The sequence below is a fragment of the Mus caroli genome, chromosome 12 (genome assembly GCF_900094665.2).
Source record: "Mus caroli chromosome 12, CAROLI_EIJ_v1.1, whole genome shotgun sequence".
NCBI lineage: Eukaryota > Metazoa > Chordata > Mammalia > Rodentia > Muridae > Mus > Mus caroli.
The window spans coordinates 105,755,131-105,777,114 of record NC_034581.1 but is presented as its reverse complement, the minus strand read 5'-3'; the positions used below and the strand labels follow the sequence as shown (position 1 = coordinate 105,777,114).

The 21,984-nt window shown below is 51.6% G+C and overlaps 1 protein-coding gene across 2 annotated transcripts in view; it reads left to right on the top strand.

Moving 5' to 3' along the window:
- Nucleotides 1-21,984, top strand: part of Cdc42bpb (CDC42 binding protein kinase beta) — an 84,013-nt gene that overhangs the window by 56,137 nt on the left and 5,892 nt on the right. Inside the window, exons 12-31 of one of the 2 annotated variants that reach the window (XM_029484324.1) lie at nt 133-266; nt 521-763; nt 1,639-1,749; nt 2,940-3,184; nt 3,272-3,377; nt 3,795-3,919; nt 4,263-4,368; nt 7,349-7,497; nt 8,526-8,620; nt 10,152-10,231; nt 12,166-12,216; nt 13,269-13,358; nt 13,613-13,690; nt 14,916-15,021; nt 15,647-15,783; nt 16,354-16,493; nt 17,563-17,644; nt 19,226-19,442; nt 19,584-19,646; nt 20,977-21,576. In XM_029484324.1, the coding sequence (XP_029340184.1) occupies nt 133-266; nt 521-763; nt 1,639-1,749; nt 2,940-3,184; nt 3,272-3,377; nt 3,795-3,919; nt 4,263-4,368; nt 7,349-7,497; nt 8,526-8,620; nt 10,152-10,231; nt 12,166-12,216; nt 13,269-13,358; nt 13,613-13,690; nt 14,916-15,021; nt 15,647-15,783; nt 16,354-16,493; nt 17,563-17,644; nt 19,226-19,442; nt 19,584-19,646; nt 20,977-21,576 (2,958 nt within the window). The remainder of the gene's footprint in view (nt 1-132; nt 267-520; nt 764-1,638; nt 1,750-2,939; nt 3,185-3,271; nt 3,378-3,794; nt 3,920-4,262; nt 4,369-7,348; nt 7,498-8,525; nt 8,621-10,151; nt 10,232-12,165; nt 12,217-13,268; nt 13,359-13,612; nt 13,691-14,915; nt 15,022-15,646; nt 15,784-16,353; nt 16,494-17,562; nt 17,645-19,225; nt 19,443-19,583; nt 19,647-20,976; nt 21,577-21,984) is intronic. The other variant, XM_021179544.1, reaches the window with a different exon arrangement.

Here is a 21,984-nt window from a genome sequence, read left to right as displayed (position 1 = left end):
CAGACACTAAATACATGAAAGCTAGTGATGAAGACTACTTCCTACGAACCCCGAGGTAACTCCAGCTCAGTAAATCAGCTCACACCAAGTCACTGCACGCACAGGAACACAATCCAACTCCCTTCTGTCCAGATTCAAACAGGCTCGAACGGCAGCTGGAGGACACAGTGACACTTCGCCAGGAGCATGAGGACTCCACGCACCGGCTGAAGGGCCTCGAGAAGCAGTACCGCCTGGCCCGGCAGGAGAAGGAAGATTTGCACAAGGTAGCGCAGGCTGGCTGAGTGAGGGGAACCGTGTATGTGCGAGGGGCTCTGCCGAGACCTGTCGTGAGGAGGACCGGCTCACGGGCTGCTGAGCACCTAATTCGCACCCTGTTCCCAGGAGCACTCTGCAAACCCATGGCCGTCATTTCTGGCCAGCATTTGAATCACTTTTAACTTAAGTATGACAAGACACAATTCCTGGGTTTCAGAGTCTCTGCTAGGTAAATGTAAAACAGAGAACTCTTTTCCTTCAGCAATTGGTTGAGGCTTCAGAGCGATTGAAATCCCAGACCAAAGAACTTAAAGACGCGCACCAGCAGCGAAAACGGGCCCTGCAGGAGTTCTCAGAGCTCAACGAGCGCATGGCGGAGCTCAGGTCGCTGAAGCAGAAGGTGTCCCGTCAGCTCCGGGACAAGGAGGAGGAGATGGAGGTGGCCATGCAGAAGATCGACTCCATGAGGCAGGATCTCCGCAAGTCTGAGAAGTCCAGGAAAGAGGTAGCTTCCCTTCACGTGAGGATGCGGGACAACGGCAGGAGCCAGCCTCCTCCTCCACTGCCTGGGTTCCCCGGGGTCAGAATCAAGTCAGCAGGCTTGGGGACAGTGCCTTCTAGTACTTGACTAACTGGGACTCGGGTGCAGACGTCAGTCCTGCCTGGAACGCCGCTGCCCTGGACGGCTTCCAAGCCCTCCTAGGAGCAGCCGGTGGACTAAGCAACACGTGGCTTCAAGTCCTGCTAATGCACTTGGTGGGTCGTGAACCTCGAGAGCCTGCAGTGCTGAGCACTCTTCGTGTGTAGGCTCTGGGTTCGCCCCTAAACACCTGACCGTGTTCTCGGTTGATTTTTCTAACCCAGATGTACTTGTGGTGGTATCAGTGAGGTCACAGCTCAGGTCAGTGAAACCCCTGAGAATTGAGGATGAAGTGATGGGGACCCTGAGCTTTGTTTTAAAGCAGCCAGAGAACGTGGGCACGGACAAAGCAAGCTTGCTCTCTAGCTGATAGTCACTTGTCAAAGCTGGGTCATGGGTGTGTGGGGTTTTCTCTCCTTTAGCTGATGTTTGCATTTTTCATTTAAAAACTAAGTTGTAAGTGTAATAATTTTTTTTAATTACACCTTCACATGTCATAGTTGTTTCCACAGATTGGGTCCTTTCCTTGAATTTAAACCTCAGATTATCTGTTTAACTAGAACGCAGGCTTGTTTGATTGCTAGTGGTCATAGCCAGCCATTCCAGCTGAAGTGTCCCTCAGCCTTCAGCTCATGGTGAATCTGGTAAAGGGAAATCTGTACCGAGACTCTCCCCGGATCTGTTCCGCAGTGGCCCTGGGGCAGGTTCTGTTTTATTAAAAGCAGATCTGCTTTCCCTAGCTGGAAGCTCGGCTTGAGGACGCAGCTGCCGAGGCCTCTAAGGAGCGGAAGCTCCGAGAACACAGCGAGAGCTTCTGTAAGCAGATGGAGCGCGAGCTTGAGGCCCTCAAGGTAAGGCTTCCCCATGCGCTCATGCACGTGGGCGCGGTGCTGGCTATCAAGCATGGTTGGACTCATGTCTCCCAAGCTTCTTCCAGGAAGTCACAGGATGGGAGGAAGTGGAGGGGGTGGCCACTGCCTTTCTAACAGCTTCATTATAAAAGCCACATTCATTTCTCTGTTGTGTGGGAGTATCAGGTGTTTGTGGTCAGTATTGCCAAGTTAGCAGATGCTGCCTCCTTCCGGTCCTGATCAAGTGTAGGCACTTGGGCATGCTCAGCTCTGGAAAAGCCGTGTCAGGTTCATGTCCTTTGTTGATGCTGCAGAGACAAGCTGCTCCACACTAGGACCAACTGATGGGGTACGAGGGCAGTAGGAAGTCCAAGAGAAGGAACAGTCATGAGTGAGGGCCACCAGCCGCTTTCATCCTCTCTCAGTGTAGTATGGGATGGGATGGGTGAGCTGGGTCCTCATAGTTGTCATGGCAACTCTCTCCTTTAAGCCCAAGGCATTTATTCCTCTGTCCTCTTTGCTACCGTCGGATCTAGTTGGATCCAGCTCTTGGCAACCCCATCTCCTAGACTGCTTCCTGGGATTCTCTGCCTGCTCTTTACCTCTCTGTAGCACATTCCTCACATACAGCCACCAGGGAGTATAACAGAAGTATCAGGGGCCTCCTCCTCCTTCCTCGGTGCCCTCTCGACCTGGTCTGCAGAGTGCCTGCTCAAGCTGAGTCAGCTCCACAGCCTTCCTCAGCCATGTCAGCCTTCCTCGTAGACCCGGCTCAAACTTCCGCCCACAGCACGCAGTGCTTAGGCTCCTCCAAGGCCAAGATGGCACCACACATCCTCTATCCCACCATGTTCCCTCTTCCCTCACTTAGTGGGTTTCTGTCACCTCCTCCCACTGCCTGCTTCTGAGAACAGGGACCTTAGTGTCACCCCAGTCACCGGGAGATTTGTGACAAGCAGTCAGCACTCAGTGTTGGTAGGTGAATAGGTGGACAACACAGCTCCGCAGCACAAAGTCCATGCTGTGCTCTGCCATCCCTCAAGCTCACCCCAGGCTTGTTAGAAGGATCCCATCTCCCACGTTGGCTGCTCTGCCTGGTACAGTCCTAGATGCCAGCTAGTAGTAGAGGAAGAAAAGACACCGTGGCCTTGACACAGAGACTGTTAGTTTATTTCAACCTTTCTCTGAAGGTGAAGCAAGGAGGCCGGGGGCCAGGGGCCACGTTGGAACATCAGCAGGAGATCTCCAAAATCAGGTCGGAGCTCGAGAAGAAAGTCTTGTTCTACGAGGAGGAGTTGGTGCGCCGAGAGGCCTCCCACGTGCTAGAAGTAAAGAACGTGAAGAAGGAAGTCCACGACTCCGAAAGCCACCAGTTGGCCCTGCAGAAAGAGGTCCTGATGCTGAAAGACAAGTTAGAAAAGTCAAAGCGAGAACGGTAAGCGTCTGATCTCCAGGTGAGAACGAAAGCCCGCTGCCATGCTGCAGGCACGTGAGTGAGGCGCGCTCTCCTTCACCTCCACAGGCATAGTGAGATGGAGGAGGCCATAGGCACCGTGAAGGACAAGTATGAACGGGAGAGGGCCATGCTGTTCGATGAGAACAAGAAGTTAACAGCGGAAAACGAAAAGGTGACTTGATGTCTCTACCACCACTAGGGACGTGGAGGCTGGGAGGACATCACTCCCCGGGTCTATACTACTGGGGGGATGTCGCTCCTGGAGGATTGTTGTGTTGGGAGGATATTGCTATTGTTCACTCTCAGGACTTTGGACACCGGGTGCCTGTGTTAAATACTTTGTTATTTGGGTAAACGAATATATTTTAAATGGGGTGCTGTGATTTGTTGAAACGCTGCTCCCCACCCCCACCCCTGGCACCCCCCCACCGTCTCTGTCACTTCTCGGGTTAGACTTTTACTGAGCTGAGGCTTGGGTTAGGAACAGTGAGAGCCCCACAGTGCTGATGAGCTGCAGAGCTGGGGTTCCCCTGCTGTAGTGAGGAGGTGCCAGACACACATGTGATGTGGTGACATTGTTTAATTTCAGCTTTGTTCCTTTGTGGATAAACTAACAGCCCAAAACAGACAGCTGGAAGATGAGCTGCAGGATCTGGCATCCAAGAAGGAGTCAGTTGCGCACTGGGAGGCGCAGATCGCAGAGATCATTCAGTGGTGCGTGCCTGGAAAGGTGGAAGAGGCGTCTGTCTTGGCTGCACTGTTCCCTAAAGGCTGGAATGTGTCTCGCTGCATCTGCCTGAATCCCAGCCTCTGGGAAGCAGTGGTCCTCACACTGCACTAAGGGTGGGGGGACCCGGTAGGACTTGGCTCCTACTGGTGGGTGACAAACAGGGGAGAGTTTCCATGGCCAATGTACACAGGACTGGGGAGACCCTAAGCTGGGGCAGAACCGGTGTCCACTCCATCGAGGCAGCTGATGTTCTGGCCACAGCAATGATGTCCTGCGGAAGGCAGACACTCCTCCTCTTCATAAGATAAACATTGATTCCCTGTGTAGGGTCAGCGATGAGAAAGATGCCCGAGGCTACCTTCAAGCCCTTGCTTCTAAGATGACCGAAGAGCTTGAGACTTTGCGAAGCTCTAGTTTGGGATCCAGGACACTGGTAAGATAGATGCTGTCTAAACCGTGATTTCTTCTCCTAGAAAGCTCACTGATGCTTTTATTGTAAGCAAGTGTGGACAGGTCTTGTGCTGCTTGCAGGACACACAGCAGCTGTCCGCCAAGCATCTCATGGGTTCATTTCTTTAGTTGTTAACCTGACCAGGAGCTAAGCTATGACCGCAGGGTAGCAGGACAGGCTAACACAGGGCACTTTACTGACAGCATCCTCCACGTGCTCACTTGGATCTGTTTTGAGCTTGAGGGTGGGCAGGCTCTGGGCTCTATGGAGACCTAACACTGCCCTTATTCTTGTGAGGCAGCAGCCACACCCCCAGTTGTTTCACCACCACAGCTTCGGGGCAGTTACTACCTTTTCTTATGTGATCTCGTGACGTAGCCCAGGCTGACTTAGAAACCACTGTGTGAGCAAGCCAACCGCCCTTCAAACTCAGGGTCCTTTTGCCTCTCAGCCTTTGAGTGCTGCTGGGATTACAGGTGTGCACTGCTGCCCTCAGCTCCCAGTCTCCTCAGGGGTGTGTGTGTGTGTGTGATGTATGCATGTATGAATATGTGTGTGTGTGCATGTGTGTGTCTATGAATTTCCACATTTATGTGTGTGAATGTGTGAGTATATTGTGTATGTGTGTGTTCATGTGTGAGTGTCAAATGTGAGTATATGTGTGTGTATATGCACATGTGTGAGTATGTATGTACATGTGTGAGTAGAGTGTACATGTGTACATGCGTGTATGTGCATTTGTATATATGTGCATATGTGTATATGTGTGAGTGTATTTGTATGGCTGTGAATGTGCGTATGTATGTGCATGTATATGAGTGTGTGCATGTGTAAGTATATGTATATGTTGAGTATATTGTGCATGTGTGTGCCTGCATGTGCGTGTGTGAATTATGTCAGTGTGAGTTATGTTAGTGTATATGTGTGTGTTTGAGTGTGTGCGCATGTGTGTGTGTGTGTGTGTGTGTGTGTGTGTGTGTGTGTGTGCATGAGAATATAGATGCTCCTAGAGACCAGAGGCATCAGAACCTCCTGGAGTTGAAATCATAGGCTGCTGGGAGCAGCTGGACAGGGTTACTGAGAACTGAACTTGGGTCCCCTGCCGGAATAGTTCATGCTTTTAACTCCTGGAGCCGTCTCTCTAGCCCGTCTTCCTCTCTTAAGAGTATGTGTTTAGAGCCGGGCGTGGTGGCACATGCCTTTAATCCCAGCACTGGGGAGGCAGAGGCAGGCAGATTTCTGAGTTCAAGGCCAGCCTGGTCTACAGAGTGAGTTCCAGGACAACCAGGGCTACACAGAGAAACCCTGTCTCAGAAAACAAAAACAAAAACAAAAGAGTATGTGTTTAGGTGGCCCTGCAGCCCTGCAATTAAGAGCACTGACTAGAACCTTAACCCTAAGCCAACCCTAACCTTAAGCCAACCCTAACCCTAACCCTAACCCCCCCCCCCCAAAAAAAAGCACTGACTACTTTTCCAGAGGTCCTGAATTCAATCCCCAGCAACCACAGGGTGGCTCACAGCCATCTGTAGTGGGATCGGATGCCCTCTTCTGGTGTGTCTGAGGACAGTGCATGTGTATAAGTGAATAAAAGGTAGTAAAAGCAATGTAGAATTTTATTTAGAATTTAAAATTGGTCAACTCACATTTTATTCCATGTTTTCCTGGTGGCAGGAAACACTGATAATTCTTAGTTCTGCAGTAGGTTAGACAGCAGCTGTGTGGTTTGCTCTATAGTGGAAAACATTCTTGCTTTTAGGTTCTTGATTAAGAAGCACCAATTAGAATATTCAGTAAATTTGGGATAAGGGCAATGGCATAGTTAGTGACATGCTTGCTCTGCAAATCCGAGAACTTAAGTCTGATCCATGGCACCCAAAGGAGAACCCAGGCCAGTGGCAGGAACTGTGGTCTTCACAGGACCGTAGACAGGAGCCCCCAGCCTGCCAGTCGGACAGCTTACACTAACTGCTGAGCCTTAGGGCCCAACGAGAGACTGTTTCTCAGAAAATACGGTGAGAACCTGGTGAACAACACTCAAGGGTTGACATGTGGTCTCTGTGCTAGGGTTTCCCAGGTGGCCCTGGGCTCCCAGCCTCTAGGCTGAGGAGCGTAGGTGTGGGTCGCCACGCCTGGCTCTGATTTTTTTTTTTTTTTCCTTTTCTCATTTTCTTTCTGAGCTAGAGGAATGGCTCAGCAGTGAAGTACACTAGTTGCCTCCCAGAGGACCTGGGTTCAGTTCCCAGCACTCCGTGCTGGCTGATAACCACCTATACTTCCAGTTCCGGGGACTCTGACACTCTCTTCAGATCTCTGCCAGCACCAACAGCACATGTAGTGCACACATATACATGCAGACAAAGCGTTGATATGCATGGTCTTCTGGGTGACCTTGGCTGGCCTGGAGCTCACAGAGGTTCTCTTGCCTCTGCCTTCCGACAGATTAAGGTGATGCACCACCACACCCAGCTTAAAGCCCTATTTTAAAGGACTTTTAGGAAGGGCTGGAGAGAGATGGTCGTCGTTATGAGATGTGCTGACCATCCACGTCACCCAAGCTTGGTTCCTCACACCGGTGCCTGGCAACTCACAGCCACCTGTGACTCTAGCGCCAGGGCATCCAATGGCTCTGGTCTCCATGGGCCCTGGCACTTATGTGGCCATACAAACACACATATGCAAGCAGTACACAAACATAAACATAATGAAAGAAAGCCTTCTAAGAAAAAATAAGTTACAAAATACTGGCCTAGAGATTTATCTCAGTTGTAGGACATTTACCTGGTGAGCCCTTACACCACAAAAAGGAAAAAAAAAAAATTACAAATATAAAAACTAAAACAACACTGATGAAGGCTAGTTTGCAAATATGATAGTAAAGGTGTAAGGCTGAAAAGATGACTTGTTTGTATTCATTTTAAGTAACTTATCATGTATTTTATTATTTTAACCGATGTCACAGGATCCACTCTGGAAAGTTCGTCGGAGTCAGAAGCTGGACATGTCTGCACGGCTGGAATTGCAGTCTGCTCTTGAGGCTGAGATCCGTGCCAAACAGCTCGTTCAGGAGGAGCTGAGGAAGGTCAAAGACAGCAGCCTGGCCTTCGAAAGGTTGGTTTGGCCTGGGTCTGGCCCTTTCGAGGAACTGGGGTCCTTTGTCACTTTGGAGGCTGCCTCCAGCTGGGAAACCTTTGCCATCCAAAGGACACATGAAGTCCCTGAGTCAGGGTGACCACAATGTCAGGTTTATAGCACTTAGTGCTTAAATACAAGTCAGAAGGGGAGGTGTGCCTTCCCTGCAGGAAGTGCGCAGTTTAGTGTTCTCTGGAAGTAGTGAGGGTCCTGAGGGCACATGTGTGACCCCAGCACACAGGAGACTGAGACAGGAGGCCAGCATGAACTCTTAAACTATAAAACAGCCTTAAAGGGCTGGTTGTGGCGGTCAGTGGTAGAGAACTGCCTTGCGTTAACGTGGGTTAAGTCATGTGACCCTCATACATCCCACTGAAGTAGACATTATCCCCATTCTACAGGTGTTAAGACCAAGGTGCAGGAAAATGGAGGTGAAGCGGTATGCTCAGTGTCATCCTGTTGACGGGAGTCTATGCTGGGTCCCGCCCTCCTGGCCAGATTTTACCTGGTACCTGCTTAAGAGCCAGGCTCCTAGGGCTCTGCACTCATGCTTGTCTACTGGTGTCAGCCATGGGAAAGCCTTTTCCAGGGAGACAGCCAAGGGATCTGGACTGTGCTGATGGTCAGATGACAGTCAGAGCTTACCTAGTTTAGTGAGCTACACACTCCCTGACCAGGGCCTTACTAGGAATTTCTGTTTTGTTGGTGTTAAGGCAAGGCTGATGTAGTCCAGACTGGCCTTGCCTTCTGATCCTCCATCTCTGCTTCCCGGTTGCTGGGAATACAGACTTGGTCTCCATAACCCCTTAGCCATGACTTAAAAGTCTGTGTTTGGAGTCCTAATTCCGAGCTCTCTGTAAATGCCGAGTGGAGATGTCAGCCACATCATTCTCGGGATTCTCTGCCATTCTTAGGAGGCCATGGGAGCCCTGCCCTCACGCCAGCGCGGTGTGAGGCGGACTGTGGCCTCCGTTCAGGGCACCTACAACTCTTACTTCTTATTTCAGCAAACTGAAGGAATCAGAAGCGAAAAACAGGGAGTTGTTAGAAGAAATGCAAAGTCTGAGGAAGAGGATGGAAGAGAAGTTTAGAGCGGACACAGGTAAAATGGATCCAAAGGTTATTAAATATCAGCCCTTTCTAAGGACTGGTTTTCTTCTTAAAGCTATTTTTAGTTATATAAAATACTTCCAAAGTTAAGATTTTGAAACAATATGTTCAAAAATACCTCCCCCAATCAGTAATAATTTTTAGTGAGTTCTTCCTTTGAAAAGGAAAACACACACACACACACGTTAGTTACCCTGGTCACATGAAAGGTAGCTGTGTTCTGTGCTAGAGAGACCACAGCCCATGGCAACCATTTGAGGCCCTTTGCAGCTGCTTTGGGCCCCTCTGGGCTGGGCTATCTCATCCCTTTTGCTCACCTGGAAAGTGCTGTGGTACGTTGTTGAACGGCTGTAACCCCATCACTCAGGAGGCTAAGGCAGGAGGATGCCAAGCCTGAGGCCAGATTGGAGTCCATAAATGCTGTTTTAACCTCTCCTAAGCGCTTCAAGAGTAGTCATGTACATACAACATTCATACATCGGGATAGAGGTCCTGTCTGTCAGTCTGGGACACGAGGACTTGTCCTGTAGCCCGCACTCAAAAGTGGACTTCACACTCAATTCTCCATTCCAAATAGATATCATCTCAGGACAGGAGATGATACCTATTTGCATCTGTTCCCTAAAATTTGGGTTGTCTTTACATTTCAGAAGCTTTTTACATATTGAGGATGAAATCCTGTTTATGTTAACTTGCCAATATTTTTTCCTACTTTGACGTTTGCTAAGCAGTACCCTTTCCAGGGCTGAGGTTGTAGCTGCGAGTGTGCCTAATAGCACAAAGCCCTAGGTTTGATCCCAACACCACAGAAACCAGATGTGGTATACGAACCTGCAAACCTGCATCCTGGTCTTCCTGAGACCCTACCAAAAAACGCTTTCCTTATTTTTGTATTGAATTTATTAATTTCCTCTTTTCTGAAAAGGAAAATGTTTGCAGCTGCAGGTTGTTTAAGCGACATGAGTACATTTTCCTGGGTATTTTATTATTTTCTGTGTATTCCTGTTTTGTCAGTATGTATGTCTGTGCCCCACTTGCACGCCTGGTGCCTGCACAGGGTGGAAGAGGGTGTAGCATCCTCTGAAAATGCAGCCCATGGGCTTCAGGACGGCTTATCAGCCCTCAGGCTTCCCCATCCCACCTCCTTTTCTTCTAAAGTCAGACTCTCACTGTGTTACATGCAGGCTGGCCTCAAACTCCCGATCTTCATACCCAGCCTTGCGGGTACTGAGGTCATTGTCCCAGCCTAGTGTGGCTTCAGGTTTTGGGGGGGGGGGGGATTAGTGGATTTGGAGCGAACTCTGGCCTGCAGCTCAAGGTGTCATTCCACCTTATGCTCATCTTAACTCTCCTCTCTCTCCCGATTCCTCATGGTCTCCGGGAGCTCTGTTGGGGCCTCTGCTGTGTTCAGTCATGTCCTATCACAGCCTCGGTGACTCTGGAGTCCTGGCAGGTCGGTGGTGTTCTGTAGGGAGGACTGATGTCTTCATGGTTTTGCCTCAGTTTGCCTTTCTTCCTTGCAGGGCTCAAACTTCCAGATTTCCAGGATTCTATCTTTGAGTATTTCAACACTGCTCCTCTTGCACATGATCTGACTTTTAGAGTGAGTATTGCGTTTTGAAAACAAGTATGTAATTTTGAAATAGTAGTATGTAGGCCGGGTGTGGTGGCACATGCCTTTCATCCCATCACTCAGGAGGCAGAGGCAGAGGCAGACACAGACAAGCCAGCCTGGTTGATAAAGGAATTTCCAGGGCAAGGCAGGACTAAATAGAGAAATCTTGTTTCAAAGCTGAAGGTCCGACACTCATTGAGAGTTGGCCCAGGTGACATCATGGGCTGGGAAGTCACATGAGTGAAGGTGGAGAACTCTGCAGGTGTCAAACTGTTCCTGGAGTCTAAGCGGGACTGAGAAAAGGCTCAACCTTTTCGGGGCCTCCGGCTGAGTAGTGAGTGTTTGAGATAAAACACGAGTAATGATGTCATGTTGCCGTTTCTGAGACTAATGTGAGTATATAGCTTGGATTCAGTGATTAGTGGGAAAAGTGGGTTATAAGTGATTCAGTACCAAGCAGTTTACCAAGACCCTGCCTGGTCCTGCTCGTCAGGGTGACCAGGGTGTGCCTGCTTGTCTGCTTAGCTTGCCTTTGTAGTGGGGATGAGCCCATTCCACCCTTCACACAGGTGAGCAGCCCAGTAAATGTCTTCTAGTTCCTGCAGTGCACATACACACAGGAGTGGAGTAGGCTGGACTACGGCCTAGTGACAGGGCACGTGGCTAGCTCAGGCTTGATCCCCAGGACTGAAGGGGACAGGAGCTGGAAGAATGAGTGAGTGTGCGCGAGCGTGTCATTAGCAGAGCTCCTGCTAAGGCACCTGATGCTCAACAGCCAAGTCTGAGTCGAGCATACTGAGCGTGCACGCCCTCACCTGGGTGTGCTCCACTTGCACACTTGCTTTTTCTCTGCCTGACTCCCTCACTGACAGCTTCTTAGCTGATAGTGGTTTATAGACAGCAGCGACCCAGGACACCTCGCACTCACTCTCCCCTGACACTCAGGTTCTTCTCAGTGAACTTCAGTGCCATCCTAAGGCTGTACCAGCAGTGAGTTTCGGCTTAGAGTAGACCTGCCTGTGTCCTGGACAACTGATCTCCCTGTTTAGGATGTACCGGAGGCCACTGGTGGCATTTAATCATCAGGCGCCATCTAAATAGCCTGTCTGTCCCACTTAGGACAAGTGGAATGCCCACATTCCGGGTTTACATCATGTTCTCTGTGTGTGTGGTGGGAGGCAGTGTTGGCATTGTCTGAACAGGAGACAAATTCTTTTCTCTTCAGAGTTCACTTTGCAAATGCATCACTGGGTTGAAGTGGCAAGGGCGTGGCACCCCCACCCCGTTTGTAGGTAGTAGTCACGGTGACCACGTGGGGATGTTGTAATACTTCCAGGGCCCGGGGGGGGGGGGTGTTCAAGTCACTCAGCTGTTTGCCTTCACTCAACAGCGGTTCTCTGTGTAGCCCTGGCTGTCCTGGAACTCACTCTATAGACCAGGCTGGTCTCAAACTCAGGGATCCACCTGCCTCTGCTGGGGTTAAAAGTGTGACCACCACGCCCAGCAAGTCCTCAGTTCTTAAGCAGATACACTATAAAAGTAATTTCTCACCTTGGACAAACCTTATCATGGGGTAAATGGAAGAGCTGGGTGACTGTCACAGGAATGTCTCCCAGTGTGACGTCACAGCGTGGACCGAGTTAGACACGGAGGCGGAGCAGCACGCCTTGTTCGCTGTCCAGCATGTCGCCCATGTCTAGACCCTGTTCAACACCGTTCACCTGAGTGTGAACGTGTCTCCTGGGAGAGAACACCCTCAGCTGCATCGGGGTCCGAGCTCTCCTAGGAGCTCTTGCCCCTGCCAGATTAAACATGCTGCTGAATGCTAGAGCCGGGTCTCCATGGAGCCTCATTGGACTTTCTTGCCAGGGTTTACTGGGTGGGAAATGATCATTTGTGTTCCTCCTGTCTGTTACACCAAGGACTCGCTCTCTTCCTCATCTGCATCTTCTCTGCTAGCCTTGTGGGAGGACGTAAGTGACTGCAGTTCCCCTTCCGTGGGCTGCTCGGAGACAGTGCCCCGTGTGCCCTGACTTCTGAGTCTGCGTCCTTTGATTAACAACTAAGGAAATGGCTTTCACGCCGCTAAAACTGACTCCGTTGGCTTGCTCTTCACTGACCAGCTGGATCGCTGACCTCTTTAACTTGCCTTGTGGGTGGTACTCATAATTACTAGCTCTGCTCACTATCTAATTAATGTCCCTGTCCACAGAGGTCCTTTACCAACTCCACCACTGCAGAATGCAGTTGTACCTGTGCTGTGTGTGACCCCTAGTCTCTCCTCCCCTCAGAATGTGGAGTCCTCCTCAGGGTCTGATCCGCAGCTGTTGGAAGCTGTGCACGGTGCCTTTGGATCTGAAGCAGGACACAGTTCAGCTGTGGACTTGTAGGCGCTTCTACACAATTCCCGAGTACTTTTGTGCACTGGGAGTAGCCAAACACTGCACCCGTGCAATGTTGTATGAGGGCTACACCCGCAGAGAGGTTCACTCCAGAGAGCCAATTGTGAGGTGCCTGCGAGTGCAGGGATTGTTAGAGGAAGACCCTGTGTTTGCTGAAGTGCCAGCTCTAGCTGTCAGGGCCCTGTGGGTGCTGCGGTAGATTCACGTGATTTCTGGAAGGAGGGAGGTTAAGCCTCTGGGCCGTCTGAGGGCCGCCTGAAGGTGATTTTCCTAGTTGCTTTATTTTTAAGAGATGGGTTTTTACTGTGTGGCCTTTGCTGGCCTCTAGAGCTCCTTCTTTAGTCCAGGTTGGCCTCAGACTCGGAGTGCTGGTTAGAGGCACACATTAGCACGCCTAGGCCCTGGTTCCTAGTTTATCATGGCTGGAGGCAAGACAGCCTATGTTACAGGGTGGCCAGGCACCATCTTCCTATTGACAATAATAGTGACTTGCCAGTCCCTGTCAACGGCAGAATACTTGTGAGGAAACAGTTCGTGGTGAGACCTGGGGGCAGGGCACAGGGGACCCCAGACCCTGACAATATACTATTGTCCAGGAAAAATGACACCTTTTCTTTTCATAGACCAGCTCAGCTAGTGACCAGGAAACACAGGCTTCAAAGATGGACTTGTCCCCATCAGTGTCTGTAGCCACGAGCACAGAGCAGCAGGAGGTAAGACTGTATGCCCTGCGGGTGCTCTATGGGCCCTGGGGTCCGCTGTGCAGCTTGTAGCTAGGACCCGTCTCTCCCCTTCAGAACTCTGTCAGACTATCAGCTGAATGAGTGAAGGAGACCTTAACAGGTGTCTCAACAATGTAGTAAATTAAAAATTCAGAATGTTAATAATTTATACATTATAGAGAGGAACCCCGGGTAGGAGGAGCTGGCGTCTCAGCTGAAGCTCACCTGTCCACACTTTATCCTAGGATATGGCTCGGCCACAGCAGAGGCCGTCTCCTGTGCCGCTGCCCAACACGCAGGCCCTCGCCATGGCTGGACCAAAGGTAGGCCCTTGCACATTGCTCTGTACCTTCTCGGTTTAGAAGATGAACGTTGTATAAAATATCTGTGCTGGTCTTAAATGCACACACAGTAAGCCAGGCTCTGCGTTGGCGTCTTCACACCTAAGTACTGAGTGGGGTTTCAGCTAGAGAAGTTCTGGGGGGGTCTCCCTCTGTCTCCTTGTTAGTCCCAGGCCTGGTGGGGGCGTCGCACATCCAGTGGCTTCCCTGTATTGATTATGTCTGCTGTCATTGAGCACCATAGGGTTTGTAGGAGAATGTTCCCTGGCAGAGATGGATCTGTCCCCAGTGTACAGTTTGAACCTCAGGGCCCTTGTTTTCTTACTAAGCCTTGGAGCCCAACCGGGTCTCCTTCCTCTTTGTATAAACAGCATTGTACATTGTCAGTTTCCCAGCTGTGCGGGCCCTGGGGTTGTAGCCTCGCCACATTTTGTATGCCTGGCATAGACTTGTGTCTGTTGATGTTTTCCCCTGTCCACCTGAGAGTAATTGGCTTTGGGACTTAGACTCATGTAGAGTTCAGGACCAAGTTGAGGGGCTGTGTCGTTAGTGAGCTTTTGATACCCAGAGACAGAAACGTAGCTGTGCTGTGTACCTGGGTGATGGCCAAGCCTCCTCTCTGCCACCTCTAGTTGCTCCTGGAGTTGTGCTGACCACTCCCCCTCCGGTCTTGCCAGTGTCCGTGGCTTCCTCCGTCACCTCTGTCACTCCCTGTGGGCTTGCCAGGCAGCTGTCACGGCCTGACCTTGTGTTCCCGGCTAGCCTCGAGCTTATTCCCCTGTCTGTTACATTCTAAGTTTACTGTCCTGGCAGAAGACAGTGAGTGGGTCTTTCCAAGATTTTGCTGTTAACATTGCTTGTAAATTAAAAGAGTGCACCCCTGTGAAGAGCCAAAGCTAGACAGGGTCTCAGGCCGAATCCCAAATCGTACTGCTCCCTGGAAGGTGTTCCTGGTCTCAGTAGACTTTCAGTTGTGAACACTGTGACCTTCTCCAGCTCTGCCCCAAACAAAACTAGAGGAAGCTGGGGTGGCTCTGAGTTCTGGCTTGGGACCTTGGGGCTCAGCGCCGCTGACTTAGAGCCCAAAGCTGGCAGAGGAAGGACGTGAAGCAGCAGGCACACACGCTGTCTACAAGTCAGTCCAGAGCAGACAGGCCCACAGCTTACTGCCTGTCACCTGATTGGTTTCACTTGGTTCTCCCTGCAGCCCAAAGCACACCAGTTCAGCATCAAGTCCTTCCCCAGCCCCACCCAGTGCAGCCACTGCACGTCCTTGATGGTCGGGCTGATCCGACAGGGCTATGCCTGCGAGGGTGAGTACTGACCTCAGTGCGTGAGCGGGACACACCGCTGCTATAGCTGCAGTTCACACCAGCCAGCCAGCCAGCAGGGGGAGGTCCCCTGCTCTTCTGAGAGGCCCAAGTCGGACCTGTGACGCTGTCACAGTCCTGCACAGCGTGTAGATTGGGTGGCCAGGTCATCTGTCACCCGGAAATGACTGTGAAGCACCCTACCCTCACCTGAGAGCGCCTGTAGGGAGAGCACCTACAGCCGGTCGGGAGACACAGAGCAGGGGTCAGAGCTTGCTGCTCTCGTGGTGTGCGGGGCTTTTGTTTGCCTTTGACTTTTTAATTACATTTATTGATTGGTGTGTGTGAGTGTGTGGGCACCTGTGCCATGGTACACGTGAGGGTCGGAGGACAACTTGAGAGAGGAGCTTCGCTTAGTCTCTCCTGTGGTCCCAGAAGTTGAACTCAGACCATCAGACTTGGCAGAGTCACTATTACCTGCCAAACCTCACAGACCCCAGGCTAAATAAACCTTAGCATTGACTCCACCACGTCTTTTGCTGGCAGTCATTATTTTAAAATAACAAAACACCCTCTTGTGCTCTGCTCTATGTGGCATGCTGTAAGGTGGGACTGTCTTCTTTTTCAGTCTGTGCATTTTCCTGCCATGTGTCCTGCAAAGACAGCGCTCCCCAGGTGTGCCCCATACCTCCTGAGCAGTCCAAGAGGCCTCTCGGTGTAGACGTGCAGAGGGGCATAGGCACGGCCTACAAGGGCTACGTCAAGGTAGGAGGAGCCCGCTTCTGGCTCATGGCCCCCGTGGCTCACCTTTCATCAGGTCAGCTCTGAGCGTCTGTCGTGTGGTGAGGAGCAGTCACAGCTCGTCACAGTCCCTTTGCTGCCTGTCACGGGGCGAGGGTCTCAGGCACAGCTGCTGCTGTAAATGGCTAAGAACCCGAGAGACCCTTTGGACGTAGAGAGTCCACCTGTAGCTCCCACTGGGCTTCTGGCCAAATCAAGGTTCCAAAGCTGAGTGTTGCTTGCAAACCACGGGTTCTCAGGCTCACCCATGTCCCATCCAGTCGCAGCCTCCTGGATGCAGTGCAATCCCTGTTGCCTTGGGTTACCTTCCTGTTAACAAGCTCCTCCATTCAGGCCCGAGCCTCCCAGGCCAGGACAACGGCTTTTCTACCACTCTGGGAAGAGGGTTGACGGGAGCGCAGTCCCTGGGGACCCAGGACAGTCAGATAGAATCAGGTGGACACAGACTGAGAGAAATGTTAAGGGTCTGGCAGTCTCCGCCTGCGCTGCCCAGATCTGTGGCCCAGGATGAACGTGCTCACTGTTGGTCTGTAGGTTCCAAAGCCCACAGGCGTGAAGAAAGGATGGCAGAGGGCTTACGCCGTGGTCTGTGACTGCAAACTCTTCCTGTATGACCTGCCAGAAGGGAAGTCGACCCAGCCCGGTGTCGTTGCCAGTCAAGTCTTGGACCTCAGGTGTGGTTAATATAACAAAGCACTGCCCGGTACCAAATGCTCGCCACCCCCGGTGGCAGGGCCTGTGCTTCCTGCTCATTTCTCTCCATGTTTCTTTGAAGAAGGATTAACAGGGGTAGGAGGAGCTGTCATGAAAATTAACCAGGCACCACAGACACACTCAGTGACACATATGCGAGGGGCCTGTGCTGTTCTCGCCTTTCGCCAAGTCAGAAAGGCTGGCATTGTAACCATCGGTAGTTGGCCTAGACTAGCCAACTACACAGGCTTAGGTCTTGGTGGTGGTCTTTGGCTGGTTCCTTCAGAGAGCTGCAAGAGCAGAGAAGTCAGAGTCACCCAGCAGTGGCAGCGTTCCATACATTCCATGTCCACATCCCAAATGGTACCTGGGGTCCCTTGCTATGTACAGCTGTCTTGATCGCTGTTCTGTTGCTCTGAAGAGACACCATGACCAGGAGCAAGTCTTTATGTTTAGTCCATTGTCATCATGACTAGCAGGAGGACATGCATGGTGCAGGAACAGTAAGCCGAGAGCTACATCCTACATCCTGGTCCTGAAGCAGAGATTGATCGGAGCCTGCTCTGGGCTTTAAAGCCTCAAAGCCCACCCCCAGTGACACACTTCCTGCAGCAAGGCTACATCTTTCTAATTCTTTTAAACAGGTTCACTCCTTAGTGACTAAGCATTCAAATACATGGCCTATGGGGCCATTCTCATTCCAACACCACAGCAGCTATGTCCCCGCCTGAGCCCAAATGTCTGGGTCCCATTGAGAGTAGAGAACAGCTCGTCCCACCTCCCCATCCTGAACTCCGCACCTTCTGCTTCTTGTTTATGAGTAGTTAATGAGCCACTGCCTAATTGTACCAGGACACGTCAAAAATAACTGGTGTGGAACTGAGGGACAGTGGGACTGTGCAAGTCAGGCAGGAAGCTGGGGGACAGTGGACCGTGTGAGTCAGGCAGGGGGCTCAGTTCTCAGCATTCCCCCCATGAGAGGAGTTGTGCAAATGTGGTGGCAAGTCTGTGGTGCTTTCTGAGCCATGTGGTGTGTCCCTTTCTTGCCAGAGATGAGGAGTTTGCTGTGAGTTCAGTCCTGGCCTCAGATGTTATCCATGCTACACGCCGAGACATTCCGTGCATATTCAGGGTATGAGTCTCTCTGATTTTATTTCTGTCTGTTAATCATTTTAAAAATAAGTCACACTCTTAAGAGACAGTAATTCTTAAAAACAAAAACAAAAACCATGGGCAGAGTGGACCACACCTTCAGTCCCAGTGTGTGGGAGCCAGGGGCAGCAGATCTCTCTGAGTTCCAGGACATCCAGAGCTACATAGGGAAACCCTGGCCACCCACCCAAAAAAAGCAATTTTCTGAGCATTTTGCTGCCCTGAATTTCCCAATGGACCCTCGCCCGCCTTATGTTCCCACCGTGCACCAGGTGCCCCCCGCCTGGCTGCCCCTCACTGAGCAGCACACTCTCCCCACACAGCCAGCTTCCCGTGGTGCCCCTCTCTTCACCTGGTCGCCCTCCCACCCCAGCCACTGTGTCTTCGCACTGAAGGGACATTTCGTGGTGGGCCTGTGAGGCGCGTGTTGCTTTAGGTTCCCTCCCTGTCACCCAGACTCTAATTGATTACATTTGCTTTGTCCCTCTTCTCTGACTGAGTTGCTGTCCTCTGCTCTCTGGGCGAAGTTTCTGGAAGATGTGGTCAGACAGACACACACTGCTTCAGAGCAGACACATTTCCCAGCCACAGAGCTGCTGTCTGAGCGTTGTTTGCACTGAATCACAGTGTGTGACTCAGAAACAGCCTTTGTATATAATCCAGAAAATCACCGCCATTCTGTGCTCAGTGATGTTCCTCCTATAGCTGAGGGGTCTCCCGGGTTCCTAATGGTCCTAGTGACCACTTACTGGAGACCCCTTCTTCCTTGAGCATGCCCTGAGAGTCCTCATCTTTTTTTATTTATTATATGTGAGTACACTGTAGCTGTCTTCAGACACCAGAAGAGGGAATCAGGTCTTGTTACAGATGTTTGTGAGCCCCCCTGTGGTTGTTGGGATTTGAACTCAGGACCTCTGGAAGAGCAGTCAGTGCTCTTAACCACCAAGCCATCTCCACCCCAAGAGTCGTCCACATCATAATCAGATTAAAGCTATTAACAAAAGCAAAAAAAAAAAAATTGAGTCAGGGTCTCTATTGGAGCTGTTGCGGAACTTCAACAGATCCTGTCGCCTCTGGCTCCTGGGTGCTGGGGTCAAAAGCATGTGCCACCAGTTTCTAAGATGGGGGTTTCTCTGTGTAACAAGCTTGCCCAGACCAGCCTGGCTTTGAACTCACAGAGATCTGCCTGCCTCTGCCTCCTGAGTGCTGGGATCAAAGTTGTGTGCCACCACACCCAGCCAAGAAAGCAGTTTTTAAAAGCTTTTAAAGCATTTACACAATACTTTTGACAAGAGCAGAATTAATTGAAATCTGGCCAGGAAGGGCCGGGATGTCTATGTTTGCAGCCCTGTCCCTCCCTGTCAGCTGCCCTGCCAGCAGCCTGGCTGGCAGTTAAAGAGATGGGTGGTCTCTGGGACAACTCAGGGACATTGACAAGAGTCTCTAAACTTACCCTGTTTGTGACCTCTGGAGCTAGGCGGTTCTAGGCGGTTCCAGCACAGTCCCTGCTCTGACCTGGCTGGCAGCTCATGATTTTGTCTGTTTTGTTTTTCTCATGAAGGTGACGGCCTCTCTCTTAGGTTCACCTTCTAAGACCAGCTCACTGCTCATCCTGACCGAGAACGAGAATGAAAAGAGGAAGTGGGTAGGGATCCTCGAAGGGCTGCAGGCTATCTTGCACAAGAACCGGCTGAAGAGCCAGGTAGTGCACGTTGCACAGGAGGCCTACGACAGCTCGCTGCCGCTCATCAAGGCCGTCCTGGCTGCTGCTATCGTGGGTATGTCTACAGGGCCTGAGCTGGGTGGGGGTTCAGGTTCCATGCATGCCCGTGTGGTCCCATCCTCCTGAGCGTGTAGACAGCTTCTCCTGTATGAAGAAGCAGGTCCTGGCTCACGGTACCCACATGTTGTTTCCCCAGATGGAGACAGGATTGCGGTCGGCCTGGAAGAAGGGCTCTACGTCATTGAGCTCACCCGAGACGGTGAGTCCGGCCTGGCTGCCTCAGAGGGTTCAGTGGGTTCATGCGAGTGTGGCATAGAGTGTCCTCCTTCAGGGCTGTGGAGAAGGAACATCCTGGTACATAGTCAGAGGGCGTTATGAAAGTCCTAGGCAAGAAGTAGAGAAAGTTCTCGGTTGACGTGGCAGGCACGCAGCGTATTCAAGTGCCTGGGCATCAGGAGTCTGGAGACTGTGCTGGCCTCAAACTCCTGCCTCTGCCTTCCGAGTGCTGGGATTAAAGGCATGGCCCACCTTACCCAGCTAATTTTTTTTATATAATATATTTTGTATATTTGGGTTTTTTTGTTTTGTTTTGTTTTGTTTTTGTTTTTTTACGTGAGTACATTGTTGCTCTCTTCAGACACCCCAGAAGAGGGCATTGGATCCCATTACAGATGGTTGTGAGCCACCATGTGGTTGCTGGGAACTGAACTCAGGACCTCTGGAAGAGCAGGCAGTGCTCTTAACCGCTGAGCCATCTCTCCAGTCCCCAGCTATTTTTTTTAACATGAATTTATTTGCTTATCTAATAGAGGTTGTAGAGTATAGAGGTAAGGAAAAGACTGTGACAGGCAATTGGTGGCTACATCCTGGAGCTCAAACTCAGGGTTTCCGGCTTGGCAGCAGACCCCTTTACCCACAGAGCCATCTGGCTGGCCTTCGATATTGAATTTTTGTTTGTTTGTTTGCTTAGTTGCTTTTGAACCTAACACAGCCCTGGCCATCCTGGAAATCACAGAGATCTGCCTGCCTCTACTTCCTGGGTGCTGGGGTTAAAGATGCACAGCACCACACCCAAGCCTCTGTTGAGTTTGTGCAGAGGACAGGACGTGCGCAGGTCCCCGGGAACCCGGCCGCTCAGGGGAACCCAGCAGTGCAGAGTTCATGTCCCTCTCTGCCAACCAGAAAAGAGGCTCTCCCGTCTTTCTCACTCCGTAGCCCGCCCTGTTGAATAAGAGTAGGTCACAGCCTGCAGTGGCCAGAGCATATGGGCAGCTGAGCCTTTCAGACTCCAGATCAGGGAGGGCGGCAGAGATCCTAAGCCAGCTAGTGTCCTAGTTTGAGTGGCCATGAGATCAGGGAATCCCAGCATCAGCTCCCAGCCTTACTGTGTTGTGAGTGTCCAGCCGAACCCAGGCACAGAGCATCGGACAGGCAGCAGCTGGACCAGGGTTGTCAGGAAGCTGAGACAAACGTACCGCTGTGTCCGTTAGGGGCATTTGCGACACTGGCCCTGGGGCTGACTGTGATGTGAGGGTTGTTGGGGGGACGAGAGGACCCTGTCAGCCAAAGCCTGCATTCTCTGGCCACAGTGATCGTCCGCGCTGCTGACTGCAAGAAGGTGTACCAGATCGAGCTGGCGCCCAAGGAGAAGATCGCCATCCTCCTCTGTGGCCGGAACCACCATGTGCACCTCTACCCCTGGTCCTCCTTCGACGGGGCAGAAGCGAGTAACTTTGACATCAAGCTCCCGGAAACAAAGGGCTGCCAGCTCATAGCGACAGGGACGCTAAGGAAGAGCTCGTCCACCTGCCTGTTTGTCGCTGTGAAGCGACTGATCCTTTGCTACGAGATCCAGAGAGCTAAGCCTTTCCACAGGAAGTTCAGTGAGCTGGCGGCTCCGGGACACGTGCAGTGGATGGCCGTGTTCAAGGACAGGCTCTGTGTTGGCTACCCCTCTGGGTTCTCTCTGTTGAGCATCCAGGGGGACGGGCCGCCTCTCGACCTGGTAAATCCCACTGACCCCTCGCTCGCGTTCCTCTCACAGCAGTCTTTCGATGCCCTCTGTGCTGTGGAGCTCAAAAGCGAGGAGTACCTGCTTTGCTTCAGCCACATGGGACTGTACGTGGACCCTCAAGGTCGGAGGTCACGCATGCAGGAGCTCATGTGGCCTGCGGCTCCTGTCGCCTGTAGTATGTATATGTTTTCTGTTGCCATATCACTGTTGCTGCTGCTCACACGGACAGCCGGCATGTTCTGTTTGCTTTGGTTTGTCTCTCAGTCCCTGAGCCAAGAGTTAAGGGGCAGGATGAGAGGGTGTCTGCTCAGCGAGAGGGTGCGTGCAGGCTAGCTCTGGGCTGCAGCAGAGTTGGGGCCTGTGGTGTGGGCCAGCCTCACTCCTCAGTGCCCTGCTCGTTCCTCATATGTCTGACAACAGGTGCCCTCCAGGGCAGAACAGCAGAGTGGATGGGGAAGGGACCTTGCATCTTCTTTTAAAAAGCATTCCCAGGCCGGGCGTGGTGGCGCACGCCTTTAATCCCAGCACTCGGGAGGCAGAGGCAGGCGGATTTCTGAGTTCGAGGCCAGCCTGGTCTACAAAG